The sequence below is a fragment of the Diceros bicornis genome, chromosome 12 (genome assembly GCF_020826845.1).
Source record: "Diceros bicornis minor isolate mBicDic1 chromosome 12, mDicBic1.mat.cur, whole genome shotgun sequence".
NCBI lineage: Eukaryota > Metazoa > Chordata > Mammalia > Perissodactyla > Rhinocerotidae > Diceros > Diceros bicornis.
This window is the reverse complement of record NC_080751.1, coordinates 68,666,446-68,685,935: the sequence shown is the minus strand read 5'-3', so window position 1 is coordinate 68,685,935 and position 19,490 is coordinate 68,666,446. Positions and strand designations below refer to the sequence as shown.

The 19,490-nt window shown below is 46.5% G+C and overlaps 2 protein-coding genes and 1 pseudogene across 11 annotated transcripts in view; 1 reads left to right on the top strand and 2 right to left on the bottom strand.

Annotated features, from left to right (window-relative positions):
- Positions 1-4,491, top strand: part of GREB1 (growth regulating estrogen receptor binding 1) — a 144,131-nt gene extending 139,640 nt beyond the window's left edge. For all 10 annotated transcript variants that reach the window (XM_058551771.1, XM_058551778.1, XM_058551777.1 and 7 more), the window contains 3 exons: positions 629-829; positions 1,245-1,383; positions 2,798-4,491. In XM_058551771.1, coding sequence (XP_058407754.1) covers positions 629-829; positions 1,245-1,383; positions 2,798-2,961 — 504 coding nt within the window. In that variant the 3' untranslated portion in view covers positions 2,962-4,491. The remainder of the gene's footprint in view (positions 1-628; positions 830-1,244; positions 1,384-2,797) is intronic.
- A 7,734-nt stretch (positions 4,492-12,225) lies between these two features.
- Positions 12,226-19,412, bottom strand: NTSR2 (neurotensin receptor 2). The gene is given in 5 exon segments (XM_058550717.1): positions 12,226-12,315; positions 12,317-12,479; positions 13,483-13,573; positions 15,190-15,439; positions 18,789-19,412. Coding segments are annotated over 5 exon segments (1,218 nt in total).
- On the bottom strand, positions 17,861-18,580 carry LOC131412253 (cyclin-dependent kinase 8-like; annotated as a pseudogene).
- Positions 19,413-19,490: the final 78 nt, after the last annotated feature.

Below are 19,490 nucleotides of genomic sequence, written 5' to 3'. Positions count from 1 at the left end.
AGATGAGCTGGAGAAGTAGCCAGGGCCTTGTTTGCCATGGGAATGTTCTAGACTTTTCTGTAGGAGTAATGAGAAACCATTGAAGGGTGCCCAGCAGGGGATTTGATTAGTTTTATTTATGTTGACAGTCTCTCTGGCTGCAGCATGGAAACTATGTTGGCCATGTAGTAAGAGACTGTGGGCTCGGCTAGCCGGGCAGTCGAGAGGAAGGGCAGTGGGGGTGGTGAGATGTAGATAGGATCTGGGGCTCAGGGGGAGGCTGACCATTCCCAGAGGTTTACATCCCTGGATTTGGGGAAGAGTTCCCAAGGTCTCTTGGCTCTCTTGCTTTTTTCTAGGCCAGACAGTCAATTTTCTGCATGGAATGATCAATGTCTACAATTCTCACTGATCACATTGATCAGTTTTCACATGTCCCGCTTTGGTAAAACATAATTTTCTTAACAGAGAATTTTATTGTCTCAACTCATATCATCTCAGCTCACATCAACTCATTTATGTGTTCTCAACTCGCTGCACTACCCTGCGACAGGGCACTCACCCTGGGTTCCCACGCAGCCGGGAAGCCTTGGGTAGGACTCCCCTGCTTAGGGTGGCTGGAGAGGCTGACGCCATTCTTCCCCTGCAGGTGGCTGACAACCCCATGGCCATCGTGCCAGCCCAGTACATCTGCGCCCCTGACAGCAAGCACACGTTCCTCGCAGCCCCTGCACAGCTCCTGCTTGAGAAGTTCCTCCAGCACCACAGCCACCGCTTCTTCCCGCTCTCCCTGAAGAACCACGGCCACCCCGTGCTCTCAGTCGACTGCTACCTTAACCTGGGCTCTCAGGTAACGTTCAGAATCCATAAATCCGAGAAGTTCCTAACAGATGCGCTAGAATCCAGGACCTGGCATTGTAACTACTCATCTGCTTCATCTCAGGTCTTCACCCCACTTTACAGCTGATAAAATAAAGGCTAAGAGAGCTATGTGGTTTGCCTCAATGTAATAAGTTAGGAATCAAACCCAGTTCTGATGCCAAGAGATTTCTGATTCTCAAGTGAATTAATGAATAGACAAATTGGGATAAATCTCTTGGAATTGATTTTTAGGATATAGATTTGGAGACAACATTAAATATTGTTTCTGGCTCCCAAAACCTTGAGCTTGACCGAGCAGTATTTGTCAGATGCAAAGCCCTAGCATAACGTTGTTGAGTCTTGCATGAAAAACGATGTTTTCCCTTGGATTCCTTCTTTTTCAGATTTCTGTGTGTTATGTGAGTTCCAGACCCCACTCTTTAAACATCAGCTGCTCGGACTTCCTGTTCAGTGGCCTCCTGCTGTACCTCTGTGACTCGTTTGTGGGAGCTGGCTTTTTGAAAAAGTTTCATTTTCTGAAAGGTAACGTCCCATACTCTTACCTTGGACCTTGACTTGACTCGAATGCCTGTCGTCACCTGGCCCCTCTGAGGAGGTGGCTTCTGGTCCTCGTCCTTATTTGCCAGTGGGTAAACTGAGAGGGAACGTGACTGCCCCAACCAGCAGGAAAGTACAAGAGGACTGGGATGGCATCCCAGGGTGGCTTTCTCTCCCCTATAGCTCTCGGGGTAGAGACGAGACACATCTGCTTTCTTTTAGGTGAATAGCAGATATTGCCAACTTTTTTGTTCCTTTTCAGTCCATTTTTTTTTTTTTTTTGCTTTTTGGTGAGGAAGATTGGCCCTGAGCTAATATCTATTGCCAATCCTTCTCTTTTTGCTGAGGAAGATTAGCTCTGAGCTAACATCTGTGCCCATCTTCCTCTATTTTGTATGTGGGTTGCTGCCACAGCATGGCTTGATAAGCGGTGCATAGGTCTGTGCCTGGGATTCAAACCTGCAAACCCTGGGCTACCAGAGTGGAGCACGTGAACTTTACCACTACGCCACTGGGCTGGCCCCCCAGTCCAGATTCTTAACCTCGGCATACAGATGCCCCAGACGTTTCTTCCCTCTTGTCCTGGGGTGCTACATGCTCCTTTCCTCTTATTCTAATCTTCTCCTTCTGTAGCTGTTTCCATGCTAGCATGGTGCAGAGTGACAAACATTCATTGTATATGACTTAAAAAAATTTGTTTCCAGTCCAGCTGGGATCCCTAACCGGTCTTCACTTTCTCTGGTTGGTCTTCACTCTGGCCGCCCTCCCTAGCAGGTGTTTAGTAAGCAGCAACACCCTATAAGGCCTTGGGAAATAGTAGGAGGTTTCCACAACAGTCTTTGCCCTCGGAAAACATTTCTTGGAATGGGAGGCAGGACACGTAGGTAGGAAGGTAGGTTGGTAGATAGACAGACCAATAGAATGAATGAATGAATGAACAACCATGAATGAGGTATTGATGGACACTAGGAGTCGAGAGGAGGGAGAGTTCATGTGACTGGGCAGACGGGGAGAGGTGGGAGGCTTGGATGGGGGAAGAAAGTGGGCGTAGGCTGTGAGGTGGGGTTGGGTGGGGTGGTTCGCACGAAGGCTAGAGCTCTGAATGCTTGGTTTGTGATCCGACCAGTCTCTCCCTCCAGTTCTCCTCCTCTGTTCACTTGATTGGCAACATTTCTCCTGCCTCCATGTTGTCTCACCTGCCAGACTTGCCAAATAATGTTTGTTCTCTCTATCTTGCTAAGATTGTGAGGCATTCCAAAGCAAACGAGGTCACTTGGACATCTGTCTTCCCTTCCAAGCAGCATTGTATTTCATTATTTACAAGTAGAATCCAGGCAGTAGCTTTCATTTGGATAAGGTCACCTGTTTTCTTCACACACCTCGGCCGTTGTCCACACAGGTGCCACCTTGTGCGTGATCTGTCAGGACCGAAACTCACTCCGCCAGACAGTTGTCCGCCTCGAGCTGGAAGATGAGTGGCAGTTCCGACTACGTGACGAATTCCAGACCGCCAATGCGAAGGAAGACCGACCGCTCTTTTTCCTGACTGGACGACACATCTGAGGGAGACACCAGCAGGTTTTCTGGAAGAGTGGAGCACTCAGAACCTCGTCCTGTTGAGGCTAAAGGAATTCCTATAACCCCACAGGGTGTTTGAACTGGAACGGGCCCCAGAGACTGACTGTTGTGCAGCCCCCTTATGGTACGTGCCAGGGAGCCAAGGCCCAGAGATGGATAGAGATTTATGGAGAGCGAAGAGGATGAGTAGGTGGTGAACAGGAACACAGACTCAAGCCTCCTGGGTGCTGGGCCAGGCCACGTTGCCCTGGGCTTTGTTGAAGTCCATTTTATGAAGAACAAAGTTTTGCCTACTGTCATGGCATCCATATGCTTCCGTGGACAAACTTGACTTTTCTCTTAGTTCTAAAGGATCATTCTTGGATTATCTTATAGAGGTACCAGTGTTTCAGGCGATGGATATGAGTCAGCTGTGTAGGTTTCCCTATAACCTGCTACAAAGCAATATTACAAAAGAACATTTTAACTGTAAAGGCTGGAGATAAGAAAAAACTGAGTGAGTCATTTAATAAGAGTTATGAATTGTTTACAAGTTTGCTCTTTTAGAAGCTAGCCCAAAGGCATCAACTTTAATAAAGTAAAACAAATTGTTTTACTTCAGAGCAAAAACTATTCTCTTAAAACAGTATAGGGTAATGCCCTCCCTCTTAGGGCAAAAGTGGAAAGAAACTTTCTTTAAAACTAAAAGGGTTTCAGGAAGGTAATTAGGGTTTTAGAGGTTGACCTTAAGAAACAGAATTTGCCTTACAAAGGAAAGAGGACCAAATTGCTTACTTGAAACAAATATGAAAACAACCAAAGTGATATATAAAATAGTGAGAACTAGACTTCTGACTATAATTTATTGAAGCTCAGTTTTCAGTTCCTTAAATAGCTTGTTTTCTCTTCTGAATGACTGGTCCCTGACTGGAGAGGAAGGGGGACAGATGAGAGAATACAGCAGGGGTGTTCCATGATGCCCACACTTACCCTTGCTTGCCAGGATGTTTTTTAAAGCAGCATTTTAGAGCGCCACCTACAGGCCAGGCATTGGGTCGGGTGTCACACGGTTAGATCTTGCTTAATCCTTCCACAGCCTGTGTGGGTGGAGCGATTCTCCTATTGCAAAGATGAGAAGGTCGAGATGCAGAGAGTGCAGCTCCCCAAGCTCACATGGCTGGAAACAGCAGAACCACAAGTCAAACTCCTGGATTCTGGACTCCAGGGTCTGTCTTCCTCCCACCCCACACTGCTTCTGGAGGGGCCTATAACCCAAGGAGAAGTTTAATGATACTCACAAATTGATCATCAGAAAGCGTTCTCATACATCCACCTTAGACATTTATAAGCACTCTAATGGATAACAATCCAAGAAGAAATTATTGTAAAAGATGATGCCAAAGAGTTAATGTCAATGTTTTCTTTCCTAAGAAAAAAAGTCTGTGAGTATAAAAGATTAGATCCATGTTTATAAAATGATTGCTTTGTATATGTCATTATTCCTATTTTGGAATAAAAACTTATTTTCTTTAGTTATTTCTGTCTTGTAAATAGTGGCTTCTGTGCTGTTCTTCTCATTTTATTAGTTAATTTAAACTTGAAAAAAAACCAATATTCTTGTTTGTTCCAGCCTTATAAATAAAACTTCTAATGCATTTATTGTTTCTTTGGTGGGAATTAATTGCATTGTTTTGAGAGGAAGTAGTGTGGCCAGTGATCTCCAGGGGCTGCCAGCTTAAAATCTCATGGCATGACAGAAAAGACAGTTTTGGAAAGGAAATAAGAGTAAATCCGTAAGAGTAGGGGTATATTAACATGTGGAGGAATCCCTGAAAGAGAAAAGGCAGGCAGAATTGGAAATGGAGGAAACAATAGCTCCAAGTGTGCAGAGAAGCCTGCCGCACAGGACGATGGTGTTAGGGGCGCTTTGAGCTTCCGAGTGGCTGAAGCAGATGGCAGGGAGCCTGGGCATTTGTCAGGAGGATTGGCAGGGGGGTAGTTGGAGCAGCTAGGCTGTTTGATTCCTCCCAGCCCTTCCTGCCACCCTCCCCATTCTCTGCCAACCTGGGCTCAGCAGTTGGCCGTGGCCAAGGCTGCGGCAGAGAGTGTGGAACCCAAGCAGGAAGAGGGCATGGGGGCCGGACCTCTGTGAAAACGAGCTGCTGGCACTCCCCTCTCCACGGATTGTCCTGTCCCCCACAGTCGCTTGGACAGTTTATGGTAAACAGAATAAGCAAGCAAACAGGAGCTCCCTAGTACAGAAATACACAACTAAAACTGATAAAAAAATGTTAGGAGACATTATATAGTGAAAGATGATAAGCTCAATAAAGAGTTGATAAAGCAAACAGAATCCTATAAAACAAGGGTGATAAAACCAGAAAGAAATGAGATTATATTATATCCAGAACAAAAGGATCAATTACAGATCTGGGAAATGAAAACCTCAGTAGGCAGATGAAATAGCCAGACAGAAAGCGGGAAGGTGCAGCTGAGGACGTGTCTAAGAAGGCGGCAAAAGGAGCGTTCGTGGTCTGTGCTAAGCCTTTACTTCTCCCCTTGCGCACTGAGTGTCAGCCACCTGGCCCACCTGGCCCTCCTGGCCCTCCTGGCCCTCCTTGGCCACTGCCAGGCAAGCACCCACCTCAGGCCTGTTGTTTCCTCTGCCCGAATGCTCTTCCCCTCACATCCACTTAGATCTGTCCCTCACTTCTGCTGGGCCCTTAATACTCAAAGGCCACCTCCTCAATGAGGCCTTCGCTGATTGAGTACCTACTAATATAGAACACATTTTATTTGTTTACTTTTTCTTTTTTTTTCCGTCTATTTCCATGAAAGTAGGAATTTTATAAGACACTTTCGTTGCCGTGTTCCCAGAGCCTTGACGGTGCCGGCAAGAGGTAGGTGCTCATTGAGTGAATGAATGACTCTTCTATCTTAGGTGATCCCTACATGGGAGCTGGGGGTGGGAGTGGTCAGCGATGGAGGAACTGAGAGAATAGGGAGTGAAGTGGGGCTAGAGTTCTTGACTTAACGGGGCGGGAGAGATTAACTGTTAGTGGAAAAGGAACATTTAAATATGTGTGTTAAACATTGAGAGTAACTGCTAGAAGAAAAGAAACAGGATGTCTAACAGCTAAAATAGTAAAGGGAAAAGCAGCACCGACAAAATCAGTGTATCTGATATGAGAACAGGCTGGGGAGGGGAGAAAGGAGAGCTTGGTGAATAAGACAAATAGATGGCAGGAACACATCCAAACACATCCATAATTCAAGTCAACATAAATGGATTAAATTCACCTAATAACAGATTGAGCCTCTCAGATTGGGTTAAGAAACTACTCAGAATAGGATGTAATGTTTAAAAAATAGGCAAGGAAATAGTTTATGTTCAAGTTCAAAGTTATACTCAAAGGAGTGATGATCACAAAACTTTGTAGATATGCCAACACTGCTATGAAATATATAAAGCAAGGGCTGTTAGAAATACAAGAAGAATGGGTAAATTGCATGATTATAAATGGAAACTAATACATCTCTCTCAGAAATAAAGACCACCAACAGAAATGAGAGTCGACTGACATAGTAACATGTTTGATCTAGAGTAATTAACCTTCAAAAAAGAGAGAATTCTTGGGTAACAAAAATTCCAGAAAATGTTCTGGAACCAGATAGTAGTGATGGTCACATAACATGGTGAATGTGCTACATGTCACCAATAGTAAATTTTATTTGTATTTTACCACAATAAACCAAAAGCCATTCCAGAGCATTGGAAAATATGGAAAGCTGAACTTCTGCAAGGCTGGGAATCAGTCACCCCAAAACCAGATAAGAATAATAAATACACACACAAAAACTACGGTTCTTTTTTCCTGAATACTTCAGCAAGTTAAGAACTCTTGCAATAAAAAAGGAGAAATCATGGTACAAGAGCAACGTTTACCTGGATGGCTGAGTTCTCACGGCAGGAGGGGGTGTAGAATTTGAAATTGAGAGACTTGGGTTCCCACCTGATTCCTTTGCCAAGTCACCCAGCTCCCTGGAGACCGTGTTAGCTGTGAAATGAGTGCGGTAAATAGCAAACATTTTTGAGCACCTACTATGTGCCAGGCATTTTACTGGATGACTAATTGCCCATTATTTCATCTCACCAACACAATAACACTCTGAAGCAGATATCATTGGGACCATCTTACAGAAGAAGAAACTAGGGCTCACAGAGGTTAAATGACTTGTTTAAGATCACACAGCTATCAAATGACAACAAATCTAGATTCATGCCTGTGGGTAGTGGGATAGTTCCTCTAACATCACAGCTGCCTCCTGTCTGGAGTAATTTACTTCCACCAGGTGCCATGTATTAGAAGGCACTGTTGGCTCCTAAGGTTCTGTGCACAAAGTACTGATCCAAGATTTTCTCGTTGGGAGAGATGTTGGGTTGCCTGTTGGAGGTGGTGCTGGATGCGAGAAGATACCAAATATACTACATTATGTATCATTCAGAGTCTAGGTAGTCCCAGCATCAAGGTTTAGAAATCAGTTTTAATAAAGAGGTTTGCATGAAACCTCCCAGGTCCGGTTTCAGATTCTGCAAACAGTTCTTTTTTAAGAGAAGACCATGGACCAAGGGCACGTTCAATGTCCATGGCTCTCATTTCTTTTTCAGTCTACTGCTTAGGCAGACTTCCCAGCTCAGAAGGAATTAGCATTTTAGTTAACAAAACCTTTGGAAAGGCCAGTGCAGAGTTTTAAAGCCCTTCATGTCTAGAGAAGAAACAGGAATTCTCTGGCTGCATTTGTCATTCGCCGAATACACTGTCCCAGTTTCCCTTGCTTTTCTTTCTAAAACTCTGGTGAGCACTATTTTTTCTCTCTTAGGATCTCTGGCCACTCCAACTCCGGTTCTTGCTCTAAAAAGAGTCTTTCCTAGGGTGGCAATCCACTTTACTAAGAAGGGTGAGTGTGGGTGGTGGTATGGGTTGAATTGTGTCCCCTAAAAAGATATGTTGAAGTCCTAACCCTCAGTACTTCAGAATGTGACGTTATTTGGAAATAGGGTTCTTGCTGATGTAATTAGTTGAGATGAGATCATGTTCCAACATAATCCAACTGTTGTCCTTATAAGAAGAGAGAGACAGAGGGAGAACGTCATGTGACCATGGAGACAGAGATTGGAGTGATGCATCTACAGGCCAAGGAACACCAAGGATTGCTGGGAACCCCCAGAGGCTGGAAGAGGCCAGGAACGCTTCTCCCTAGAGCCTGTGGAGAACATGGCCCTGCTGACACCTCCATTTCAAACTTGTAGCTTCCAGAACTGGGAGAGAAGAAACTTTTCTTGTTTTATGCCGCCCACTTCGTGGTGCTTTGTTACAGCAGCCCTAGGAAACGGATACAGGTGGTCAATGCATTCTTTATCTTTCAAAGTTTCATGGAAACTTGCTAGGATTCTGGCACTGAGGAAGTCACGGCTGTAAGACTAAGACTGACAAAAGGAAAACTTTTGGGGTCTCTTGATCTTGGCCAAGCAAGCAAACAGATAGACCAGCCAACCACACAAATAGATACGGCTTAATTTTTTCAAACACAGAATTATAAAGATAATCTGCTTTCAGGAGCCAAGAGCTTCCCTTTATATTAATGACAGCCACTACTTACTGAGCTCTTTGGGGCGCTCGGTACTATACTTTTTCAAGCATTTTTTCGCATTTATGATGTCATTTAGTCTTAAAACCCAGAGGATAGTTATTACAATGTCTGTTTCACAAATGTGAACAAGAGGCCCAAACAGGTGAAGGAACCTGCTTGTCATACAGAATAAGTGACAGAGGCAGGATCCATCCCCAGGCCTGTCTGACCCCAGACTCCGGGCTCTTTAGCTGATCCCAGTGCCACCACCTGGGACGACAGCAAGGGGAACTTAATTTCTATTTGAAATTTGTTATTTAGATATTATACAAATAATATTATATAAACAAATTAGAAAAAAAAAGGTTTCACAGTCCTTCTTTTACCAGACATCTCTGAGTGTCTGCTGCATGCCGGGCAGCGCTACGCTCAGACCCTGGGATGAGGGTGACAGAAACCACCCCTATTCTTAGGTCACTCACACCTCCTTAGAAAACTCACCATTCACTTCTAAGTGCTTCATTCTAGACCTTTTCTCTGTATCAGAGTGATTTGTTCATAATATCAGAATATAATTTTGTATTCTGGGTTTTTTTCAGTTAATAGTGTAACCACAATATGTTTATGCTCACTATTCTAAGTCTTATTATTTGTTTATGGGGGCCTAACAAATAGGATTTGTTTGAGTGGATGATCATGATTCACTCATTTCCTTAATGTTGAGCCTCCAGTTTCTGATCCTCTTTTGCCATCAAACTCTTGGGACGCAGCAGGACGCAGCCATGAGCACCCAGCCCCCAAGGCCCGGGTTACCCAGTGGTGGGGGAAGAACCTTTCTGAGCTTCTCTTTGCTTCTGTTTCCCCACATGTGACATGGCGATGGTAACGATAGTACTTCCAGTCGGGCCTGTGAGGGTTGGGCATTGTAAGCAATTTCCATCCTTTGCCCAGGGCCTGTTCATAAAGGCCCATGAAGAGTGCGGCAGTAAACCCGTGTGCTCCCAGAGAGCTTTGTCTTCCTGGCAAGTGGCCTTAAAATAAAACTCCAGGAGTTGAAATACAGGGTCTAAATTTTTGAACATTTCTGTAGCTTTCAAAATTTATTGCCAATTTCCTTTCCAAGAGAGTTATCTAGTTTTCTCTTCCTCTCGTGTGTGAGCACAGTGATCATGCCCGATTTCTGGCGGCAATATTTGTTCTTGTCATTGACATTTTTTAAAATTATATCGTTATTGAGGTAACTGATTTATAACATTGTATAAATTTCAGGTGCACATCATTGTATTTTGACTTTTGTATAGACTACATCGTGTTCACCACCAAAAGTCTAGTTTTTATCCGACACCGAGCACCTGTGCCCCTTTTCCCCTTTCTCCCTCATCTCCCTTCCCCCCTGGTAACCAGCAATCTATTCTCTGTATGTGTGTGTCTTTTGTTTATCTTCCACACATGAGTGAAATCATACAGTATTTGTCTTTCTCTGTCTGACTTATTTCATTTAGCATGATACCCTCAAGGTCCATCCATGTTGTTGCAAACAGCAAGATTTCATCTTTTATGGCTGAGTAGTATTCCATCGTGTATATATACCACATCTTCACATGCACCTTCATGCTCATTGCAGCATAATTCACAATAGCCAAGACTTAGAAATACCCTAAGTGCTCATCAACATTTTTTAATTAATGTATTAGCCATAAAATGTTAGCATCACTATTGTTTTAATCATCATTTCTTTAGGAATTATCGAGGCTGAACCTGTTTCCTCCCGTGTGCTTCTTAGCCTTTGAGGTCTTGCTGTTTCGTTAATGATTTGCATGAGATCTTTGGATAATATGTAAAGTGACTCCTTATCTCTCATGTTTTCTTAAATTGTTTTTCTTTACATTTTAGTTCTATTGTTCTTTGCTATGCTTTGGTAACATGTAGCTGAGAGAGTGGGCCTCATTCATAGGGCCTTCTATAAGGGGCACTTTACCAGGTTTGACCTGGTTTGAGGTCTAGGGTGATGATGATAACAATAATGACGCTAGAATTTATTGAGCATTTACTGTATGCCAGGCACTGTGATAGGGACTTTTCATTCTTCATCTCATTTAATCATCGTAACCTTATTATTAGGAACTACAGATCCATAATCTCTTATCTGAAACCCTTGGGGCTAGATGTATTTTTCAATTCAGAGTTTTTTGACCTTCAGAAAAGTAACATGGTACATATACCACATTTCCTGTAACAACTTAAAGAGGGTGTTATGGGCTTCCCCCCACATTCATATCTTAAAGCCCTAACCCCCAGTGTGGCTGTATCTGGTGAACCCGGGCTGCGTGCCTAGGCTGGGCCTTCCTCCTCCTGGCTGCATTTCTCATCTTCCTTTGCCCGTTCTAGCTTCTCATCTCAAAGAGGGTACCTGTCCAGGTGTGTGTGCCTGTGCTATGTGTGGTATGTGCGTGATGTGTGTACATGTGATGTGTGTGTGGTGTGTATGCAGTGTGTGTACATGTGATGTGTGAGCATGTGATGTGATTGTGTGGACGCATGTGTGTGCACTGACGTGTGTTCATGCGACGTGTGAGCACGTGACGTGTGTGCGGAGGTGCTAGTTACGGGGGGTGGTGACGGTGGATCAGGAGGTGGACAGCGTTCAGGGAAGCATCAACACAGTTAAGCTGAAAGAGCCTTTTCTTGGTCCTTCTGTTCTGCTCCCCACTTTTCTCTTCCTACCCCCTCACAGACCTGTGGTTTCAATTCCTCTGGACACTCACACACAGGAAATATCACCATTTCTCTCTTGGCTCAGGCCTCCCAAACCTTCAGGAGCAAGGCGGGCCATACCAAGTGGGACATGGCCCTGTGCAGACAATAGAGAGAACCGAGGCCCGCAGTGGAACGGAGAGAGCCTGCCCTGACAAGAAGAACAGAAATTCAGCTCTCTAACCCTGTGCTCACCAGAGCAGCTCTGCGGGCCCCGCATCCTCTGCCGCAGGTAGCACATGGCCGCTTCCAGGTCGGTGACACGTCCGTCATCCCACGGGCTGCCCTGGCTGCCTCTTGTCAGGCAGTCACGCAGGCCAGAGGCCAGGAGAGGGAGGCTAGTGACCCCTGGCTTTCCAGAACCTACAGAATGATTCTATTGGTGTGAACGGCTGCTCCCCTACAGGGAGAGGATGGGGAATTTTGCTCATGTGATAAAACAGTGCAATCAGCATCTGGAGCACGGTCATTTGTTGTTTGTGGAAATTACTAGGACATCTGGGCCCCACAACCCATGGCATAAAACTATAGAAGAATGGGGTGGACTTCCAGGACAGCAGAAAAACAGCAATAGTAATAATGGTAACAATCACAACCAGAAGAATGCCAGCGAAAATGTACTATTTATTATGCACCAGGCCCTGTGCTAAGCACTTTAATCTTCAGACAACACTGAAAGGTGGCTACTATTCATCCCCGTTGTACAGATGAGGAGACTGAGGCTAAGTGGTGTGGGTGACCTGTCTGCAGGTACACGGCTGGTGAGCGGCAGAGCTGGGGGTCCGTGAGTCCGCCTGACTGCGCAGCTTGAATCTGAGTGATGAGATTGCCTGTCTGAACGCTAGGTGACTGGGCACCCGGTCACTGTTTGCTCGGTTCACTCTTCTATTTCATTCGGGTTGGGGTTTCTGGGGGAGCCCCGGAGCCGGACACTGTATCCATTACGGTGGGGCTCTGGGGCTTCTGCGGGGAACGGCTCCATGGGGTGGTGCTCTCGACACAGGGAGCCGAGGGCTTCCAGGAAGAGTTTTCTGAAGGAGGAGGACATGACGTTGTACAGGACAGGGGTCACTGCGGAGCTGATGTAGAAAAGCGTGTTGGTCACCATGTAGAAGTAGTGATAGAAATCGTAGAGCACGCTGGAAGAGAACCCAGAAGGCGTAGTTAGAGGACCCGTCACCTCCTCACGCATCCTCCCCTTTCTGCTGGAGAACCCCTCTCTCCTCCACAGGGCTAGGTGAGGAAGGCCTGTTTCTGTATCAGGAGGCACAATGTGAATTCAATAAATGTTCCAGCAACACCAGTTGCCCTTGGCTGATGCTCTCCACCTAGCCTCTGTGACTCCCTCTTCCCGGGGGGCAGTTCCCAGTCACTTGCACAGTGAAATGCACATGTGCTGACTGACAGGGGCCGTCGTCCAGCCCACTGCAACACTGGGAGCCTCATGCTGCTGGGTGTGGTCAAGGACATGTGGCTTCACTAAGAGGAGAAAGTCCTTCCGAGAAGCCTTGCCCCTTGTCGCAGAGATTCTCTGCAGTGGGAGGGGCTATGCCTGTGCACATGTATGCAAAGGTGTGTATAAGGGACACCCGAGAATGAGGCATCTGTTGACACAGCTATTTCCTTGGAGGCTACACGGATCTCTCTTCTCATGGATGTTTGACTTCCACTGACAATGAGGGGCATGGTGACTTCCAAAAGCAAGATAGTGGATTCTCTCCTCTTCTCCAACTGTGTCATAAGAAGGGTCTGCACGCTCTGATCTCTGTCTAAGGAGCCTTTGGTAGCTCGTGGAATCACAGCTCTGAGTCTTCCTCCCTCTCTCCTTGTAATAACACGGCTCTCGCCCCCTGCACCCCCACCCCCAGCCTGTAGGCTGCTTTCCATCCTGTAGTCAGGATCCCCATAGCCCTGACTACCATGTACATGGCCTTCCCAGTTCAGAGAGGTCTCTAGATAATGCTCTATTCCCCACTCCCAGACAGGAGATTTTGAGATAACAGACTGGGCAGGACCAACTAGAATGGAGGCCAGAGTTCCAGAGGACCCAGCAACTGGGGGTCCCTCTGGAGAGTAAAGGAGACCCCAGGCCCAGCCCAGCAGCCCCCTTGCTGCGTTCCAGGGCTCTTCCACCACACTTACTCGGTCCATTTGTCATCAGCAACATAGCAGTACATGAGCCTGCGGGCATGGTATGGCAGCCAGCAGACGACATACACAGCCACAATGGCTCCTGTAGAACAATTGGGAAGAGACAGACAGCGACAGACAGAGAGCAAACAGGTTCTCAGTTATGCCACCGTAGGGGAGGATGATGCCCGAGGTGACAACAGCATTTCCCTGGGACTTGTTCCTGGAGTCCAGGAGTTGGAAGGGAACTTAGAGGTTACCTGATACATTCCTATCTAGATCTGTCCCCAAACCCAGTGTTACCCTGTCCTCTGGGTGAACGTCCGCTTTAACCCTGACTGGAAAATGACATGCTTCTAAAACCTTCTATAACATCTATGACCTCCTTCTGACCACTAGAATATACTCCCAACTCAGGGCTAGATATTCCCATCTGGTTGTCTAACTGCATAGACAACAGAACTTAAATGTCCTTCTGCCTTATAAAGCCTTTATAAAAAAAAAATCCTATCCCTTTTTCTGATTGATTGATGGCACCACCATCCATCTAGCACTCAGGTCATAAACCAGAGAATCTTATTTTCCCATTACCTCCTAGATTCAATTTATTAAAAATCTCCTCCTTAGCATCTCTCCTCTCGGTTCCTCCCTCCTCACCTCCACTGCCCCTGTATCTCCTTCCACTGGACTGTGACAGCAGCCTCCTAATGGACCCCTTTGTCCCTAACCTTCTATCCACTCCCTCTCTTCCTCCTACTCCTGCCCTGACTGGCAAACCCATTCTCTGTGGCCCCTGGGCCAGCAGCATCAACATCAACTGGGAGCTGGTTAGAAATGCCGAATCTCGGGCCCACCCTAGACCTGCCGAATGAATCAGAATCTCTGAGTTGGGCCCAATGGTCTGTGTTTCACAACTCTCCACACCATTCTTACATACACGGAAGTTTGAGAAGCACTGTACAGCCCATCCTCCAAAGACTGCCAACCACAGTGTATCTCCAGAGCAAATCTCCCCATCCTTCCTGGGCGGGGACACTTTCAGTGATTGCCTGTTGTCTGTGGAAGGAAGTCCAGGCACCTTCATGTGCCGCCTCTGTTACCTGTCACATCACATCACACTTAGCTCTTCCATTTCCGTCCTATGCACAAGACCGTGGCGTTGACGAGAGCAGAGACCCCGACTCTTACTCGCTCCTCCCGGACCTTAGCAGGTGCCTGGATTACAGCGGTGCTGGGGGAGACCTCTGTTTTCCTGCGCCTTTAAGAATTTCCCTTACAAGGCCAAGTTTGCACAGATACTTACAAAAACAAAGCGATCAATGTTGTATGAGGGAAAGTGAAGAGTTGGTGGGGAACTGGATTTGGGGGACCAGCCGGTCTGCGTCCACAATTCCCTGTCTGCAGGTCCTTAGTTATAACTGCTCCCTGTATTCACCCATACAGCCAGACTCCCTGAACAGTAGCCAGTATCTGCTTGTCTGTGTGTACCACTCCGGGAGCGGGTAGGATTTCGTGTACAGAATCCCCGTTCTTTCCCTCAGTGATACCGCTGAACCTTATGGAAGCCTGTTGGTGGTTACGCAACTTCCCCGGGGTGTGGAGAAAAATGAGGCCTAGAGAGAGGCAGTAACTTGCTCAAGGTCACTTGACCAGGGATTGGTGGAGGCCGCCCTGGAGCCCGGACCCTTCCTCTCAGGGCTGTGATACCAAGCACTTAACTGAGAACCTGGATGCTGTGCTGGAGGCCACGGATCCGGCGGGCGTCCTTGTGTCGCACCAGGCTGGCCTGGCCCCCCAGGGAGAGTGCCTTCCTCTCCTGACTCACTAGCTCCGCGAGGCTGGGGGCGGGGCTGCCTGGGGCAGAAGTGGATGGCACCTGGGAGCAGAGGGCCACCAGGTGGCTCACGGTGACCCCGTTCAGGAAAGCAGTTAATGCCAAGGGGAGCACGAAGGACACCAGCATGTTCACCTGTAAGGTAATCCAAGGGTTATGGACGTGACACTCTGGTCATCAGGCTGTGCCCAAGGGCCCAGGAACCTGCAGCAGCAGGAGAGGGGGCGATAGCAGGGTTACAAGATAAAGTTGAGAAAATTCTCAGAAAGTAGGGAGAGAGCAATGAAAATAGAAGAGAAACAATTAAAAAATTGAGGATTAGTTTAGGACACTCAGCGTCTAAATGATAGCAGTTCTAGAAAGAAAAAGAATAGACAAAACAGAGGGGAGGAAATTATTTAAAAAAAGAAAACACATTCAAAGAAGATTTTCTCAAAATTCAGAAGTATGAGCTTCTAGACTGAAAGGCTGCCTGGGGGCCCTGAATGATGGATGAAAATAAACCCACATCAAGGCATGTTCTTATGACTCTTAGTGCCCTGGGGATGAAGAGAAGATCTTCAAAGCTTCCAAAGAGATGACACAGGGGGCACACAAAGCATGGAGACTAGACTGGCATTAGACTCCTTCAAAGCAACAGTGGAAACTAGAAATAATGGAGTGGTGCTTTAGAGCTTGTGAGGGAAACGGTTTCCATCCTAGAATTTTATGCCCAGTCATAGTATGACAGATGTGAGGATAAAATGAAACATTTTCAGACATGCAAATCTCAATTTTTTACCTTCTATAGACCTTTCCTCAGGTCACAAGAGGTTACAAGAGCATATATTCCATCAAAATAAAGTTATAAGCCAATAAAGAAGGAGACTTGGGATCCAAAAATAGGGTCTCCAACAGAGGAAGAGAGTGATGGAATAGAGTTCTCAAGATGCCAGCTGTGCATCCAGTTAGGCTGGAGTAGAAGACAGGGCTCCAGTGGTGACTGAAAAATAGATGAGGACACTGGTAGATTATCTGATGGGTCTGAACATACTGAAATGGTATTTATACTTCTAATAGAGAAGGAGAAAATGAGTTAGAAATAGACACAGAGGACACTAAGCAAATGAACAAAAAGACTATTCATTGTTAACTGCAAAGAAAACAAAAGTAATATTGGAAAGGAAATACAATAAAAACATATAACGTGGCTCATCTGTGCAGAATGTTGACATTGTCACTATAGTATAAACACTGAACATAAATCTAATGAATAACGTGATATAATTATACTGGAAGGACGGTGAGACGAAGTGTGTGTGGACGTGGAGTGTGAGTGTAAGAGAGCAAAATGCTCATTTTCTACAGTTAGAAGACAGTAGATAAAATTTAAGACTGAGAAATAAAGCAGACGTGTTCTTGAGAAATATGTAGGCATGTAGGCAAAGAGTAGCAAGAGTTGAGAATGGAGGGTAGTTGCCTCTAGACTAGAGAATATAAATCAGAGTGTGGAGGAGAGGGGAGGGGACAGCTGTTTTACAGTACAAGCCTTGTATTATTGTTATTTGATATTTTTTGACTTATGAAAAACAAGTTTATATACCTTGTTCTTTAAATGTTTAATTTTTAAAATTCAAAATATATGTGTTACGGGGTTTTTTCCTCCTCAGGTCCTTCCCTTTGCAAGCATTTTAAAAAACTGAACATTTTAATAGCACTTTAAAATCAGTACAAAATATCTGAATTGGGTGCTGCACCTTTTTAAGGAGTTATCATTCAGGCTTTTTACATCTTAGTGCATGCTCCCGAATCAACAACACCGAGAGAAAAATAAAACACCGTACCCGACAATCATTTTAGTTTGTTGCAGAACCAAACAGATTTTTACCAATGACAACATACTTACGACTTTTAACTTTAAATTGTAACTTTAATACCAGAAATTGAAAGTAAAAATATATTCATAAGTTAGTAATTAATCTTTGGAGTTTTAAAATCTTTCTGGAAAAACTATACAGCTCTGTTACTGTCAAAAACTATGAGCAATTTTCTTGGTCAAAAAACACTGATTAATATGGACAGTGAGCCAACTCAATGATAAGACATGAAGAAAAAGGCCACCAAAATAACCCTAATTTGAGTCTGGTTATTTTGTTGTCTTAACATAGACTGTATGTCTCAAGTTAAACATTTTTTAATGTCCTATTTGTTGAGTAATGCTGTTACACTGAAAGAATTCACCACACATGACGTCAAAGGCTTGCCCCTGGCACATTTCACAGCTCTCATGGCACTGGTCAGTCTGCACCACGTAAAGTCAACTACACGAGTGGCATATTCACAACACATACCCTGCTTGACACTTTTTCCCCCGAAACCTAACCCCCAAATAGGTGCAGCCTGGAAGCCACTACCCCAGTCTGTGAGAAGTGGTGTGACTTGACTACTAGGCATTCTGAGCATGTGGTTGCCAGTCCACTGCCAAGGCCACACAGGGCACAGCGGGGAGCTGCACGGTCAGGCCTGAGGCAGGAGCAGCAGTGCACTGACTACCCCACTGGATAATTCTGCTACAACTCAGAACCCGCGCGGAGGCCGCTGGGAGGTAGATGGGTGTCCCATGCTGCTCTGTGCTGTGATGTCCTTGGGCCAGCATTGGGGCAGGCAGCATGCGGACTGGACCACTGACGTCTGAGGTCATGATCAGTCCATCTGACGTAGCGGTTGGAGGAGCAGCTCTCACTGTCGTCAGTGGGGCCCCTGCGTCCGACTGCCGTCTGGAGTCCCTGCCTGACAAGCTCCATTAGTCTGGTTACTGCTCTGCTGCTGGTGGGCTTGGGGTTTTCATTTTTTTATTTATTTTTATTTTTAGGGAGTCTCCTTTATCCAGGTCCAGATTAGGGTAAGGAATTTGACAACCTGCAAAAATGTCTGATATAGAAAGTGGATTTTGAAAAATTAGGGTTCCTGTCTAGCCAGTTCTGAGAAATTCTCTTTATAGGGACCATGCTAAGCAACTTCTGAAGCAAGCGGAATGTTTTCTTATCGGGTTTAACTTTACATTTTCCCGTATTCTTGTTAAGGCTGCAGTTGGTATATATATTTCTTCTGAAATCCTTCATTAATGTTAAATGTTTAGGCCTAGCTATTATATCTGCACAAAACCCCATTACACTGCTTGTTCTGTCTAGCTTGTCATGGGACTAAAGATGGCAAGTTTTGATGATGATAAAAAAGCAGAAGCCTGGGGTGGGTCATGAAATCTATATTTTTACAGGCTCCCCAGATAGTGCCCATACCAGTGACGTTTGGTCACCAGTCCTGCCAGAGTGGGAAGCACATAGACTGTCAAAGTTAATTTTGAATTGAAATCTGGACTTCTCTTAATGCTTCCCCAAGGCTCTCCCAAGTCCTCTGTAAGATGGGGCAATGAGACCCAACTTTCTGGGTGGTATCGAGTATTAGAGGTGAAAACCCTGCCAGTTGGGGCCCCCCTCTCTCGTACCTGGATGAAGACCTGGAGTGTGGAGCGGCTCACCAGCACGGTGCACACGCGCGAGGCGGGCTCCGGCTCCCCTCCCGCCGTCTCCAGCTCGTGCTTCTGCCCCATGATGATTGCCATGGGCAGGGCGAGGCCGAGCGAGGAGGCCCAGAGGAGCGACAGCAGGCGGCGGGTCCTGCGCGGCGTCAGCAGCCGGCGGGCGCGCAGGGGCTGGCACACGGCCAGGCAGCGCTCGGCGCTCAGGCTGGCCACGCTGAGCACCGTGGCGTAGGTGCCCAGCTCGCGCACGAAGTAGTAAGCGCGGCAGCCCAGGTCGCCGAAGACCCAGGGGTAGTGGAACCACACGAAGTTGTAGAGCTCCATGGGCACGCTGACCAGCAGCAGCAGCAGGGCGGAGAGCGCCAGGCTGAGCACGTGGTAGCGCAGGCGCCCCGGAGGCCCGGCCCGCGCCTTCAGCACCACGTGCACGGACAGCGCATTGCCGGCCGTACCCAGCGCGAAGATGAGCGCGTAGAGCGCGGTGAACAGCACCTTGGCCCAGAGGCGCGTGTCCACGCCCAGCCGGGCGTCCAGGCTCAGCGCTGGGCCGGGGCTGGGCCTCGGGGGCCGTGGGCTGCTGGTCTCCATCCCGCTCCCGCTGCTGCGCTCCCTCCCTCTCACAACCCGGAGACCGGGCGAGCTGCCCAGTTGGCGAGCGCCTCCTCC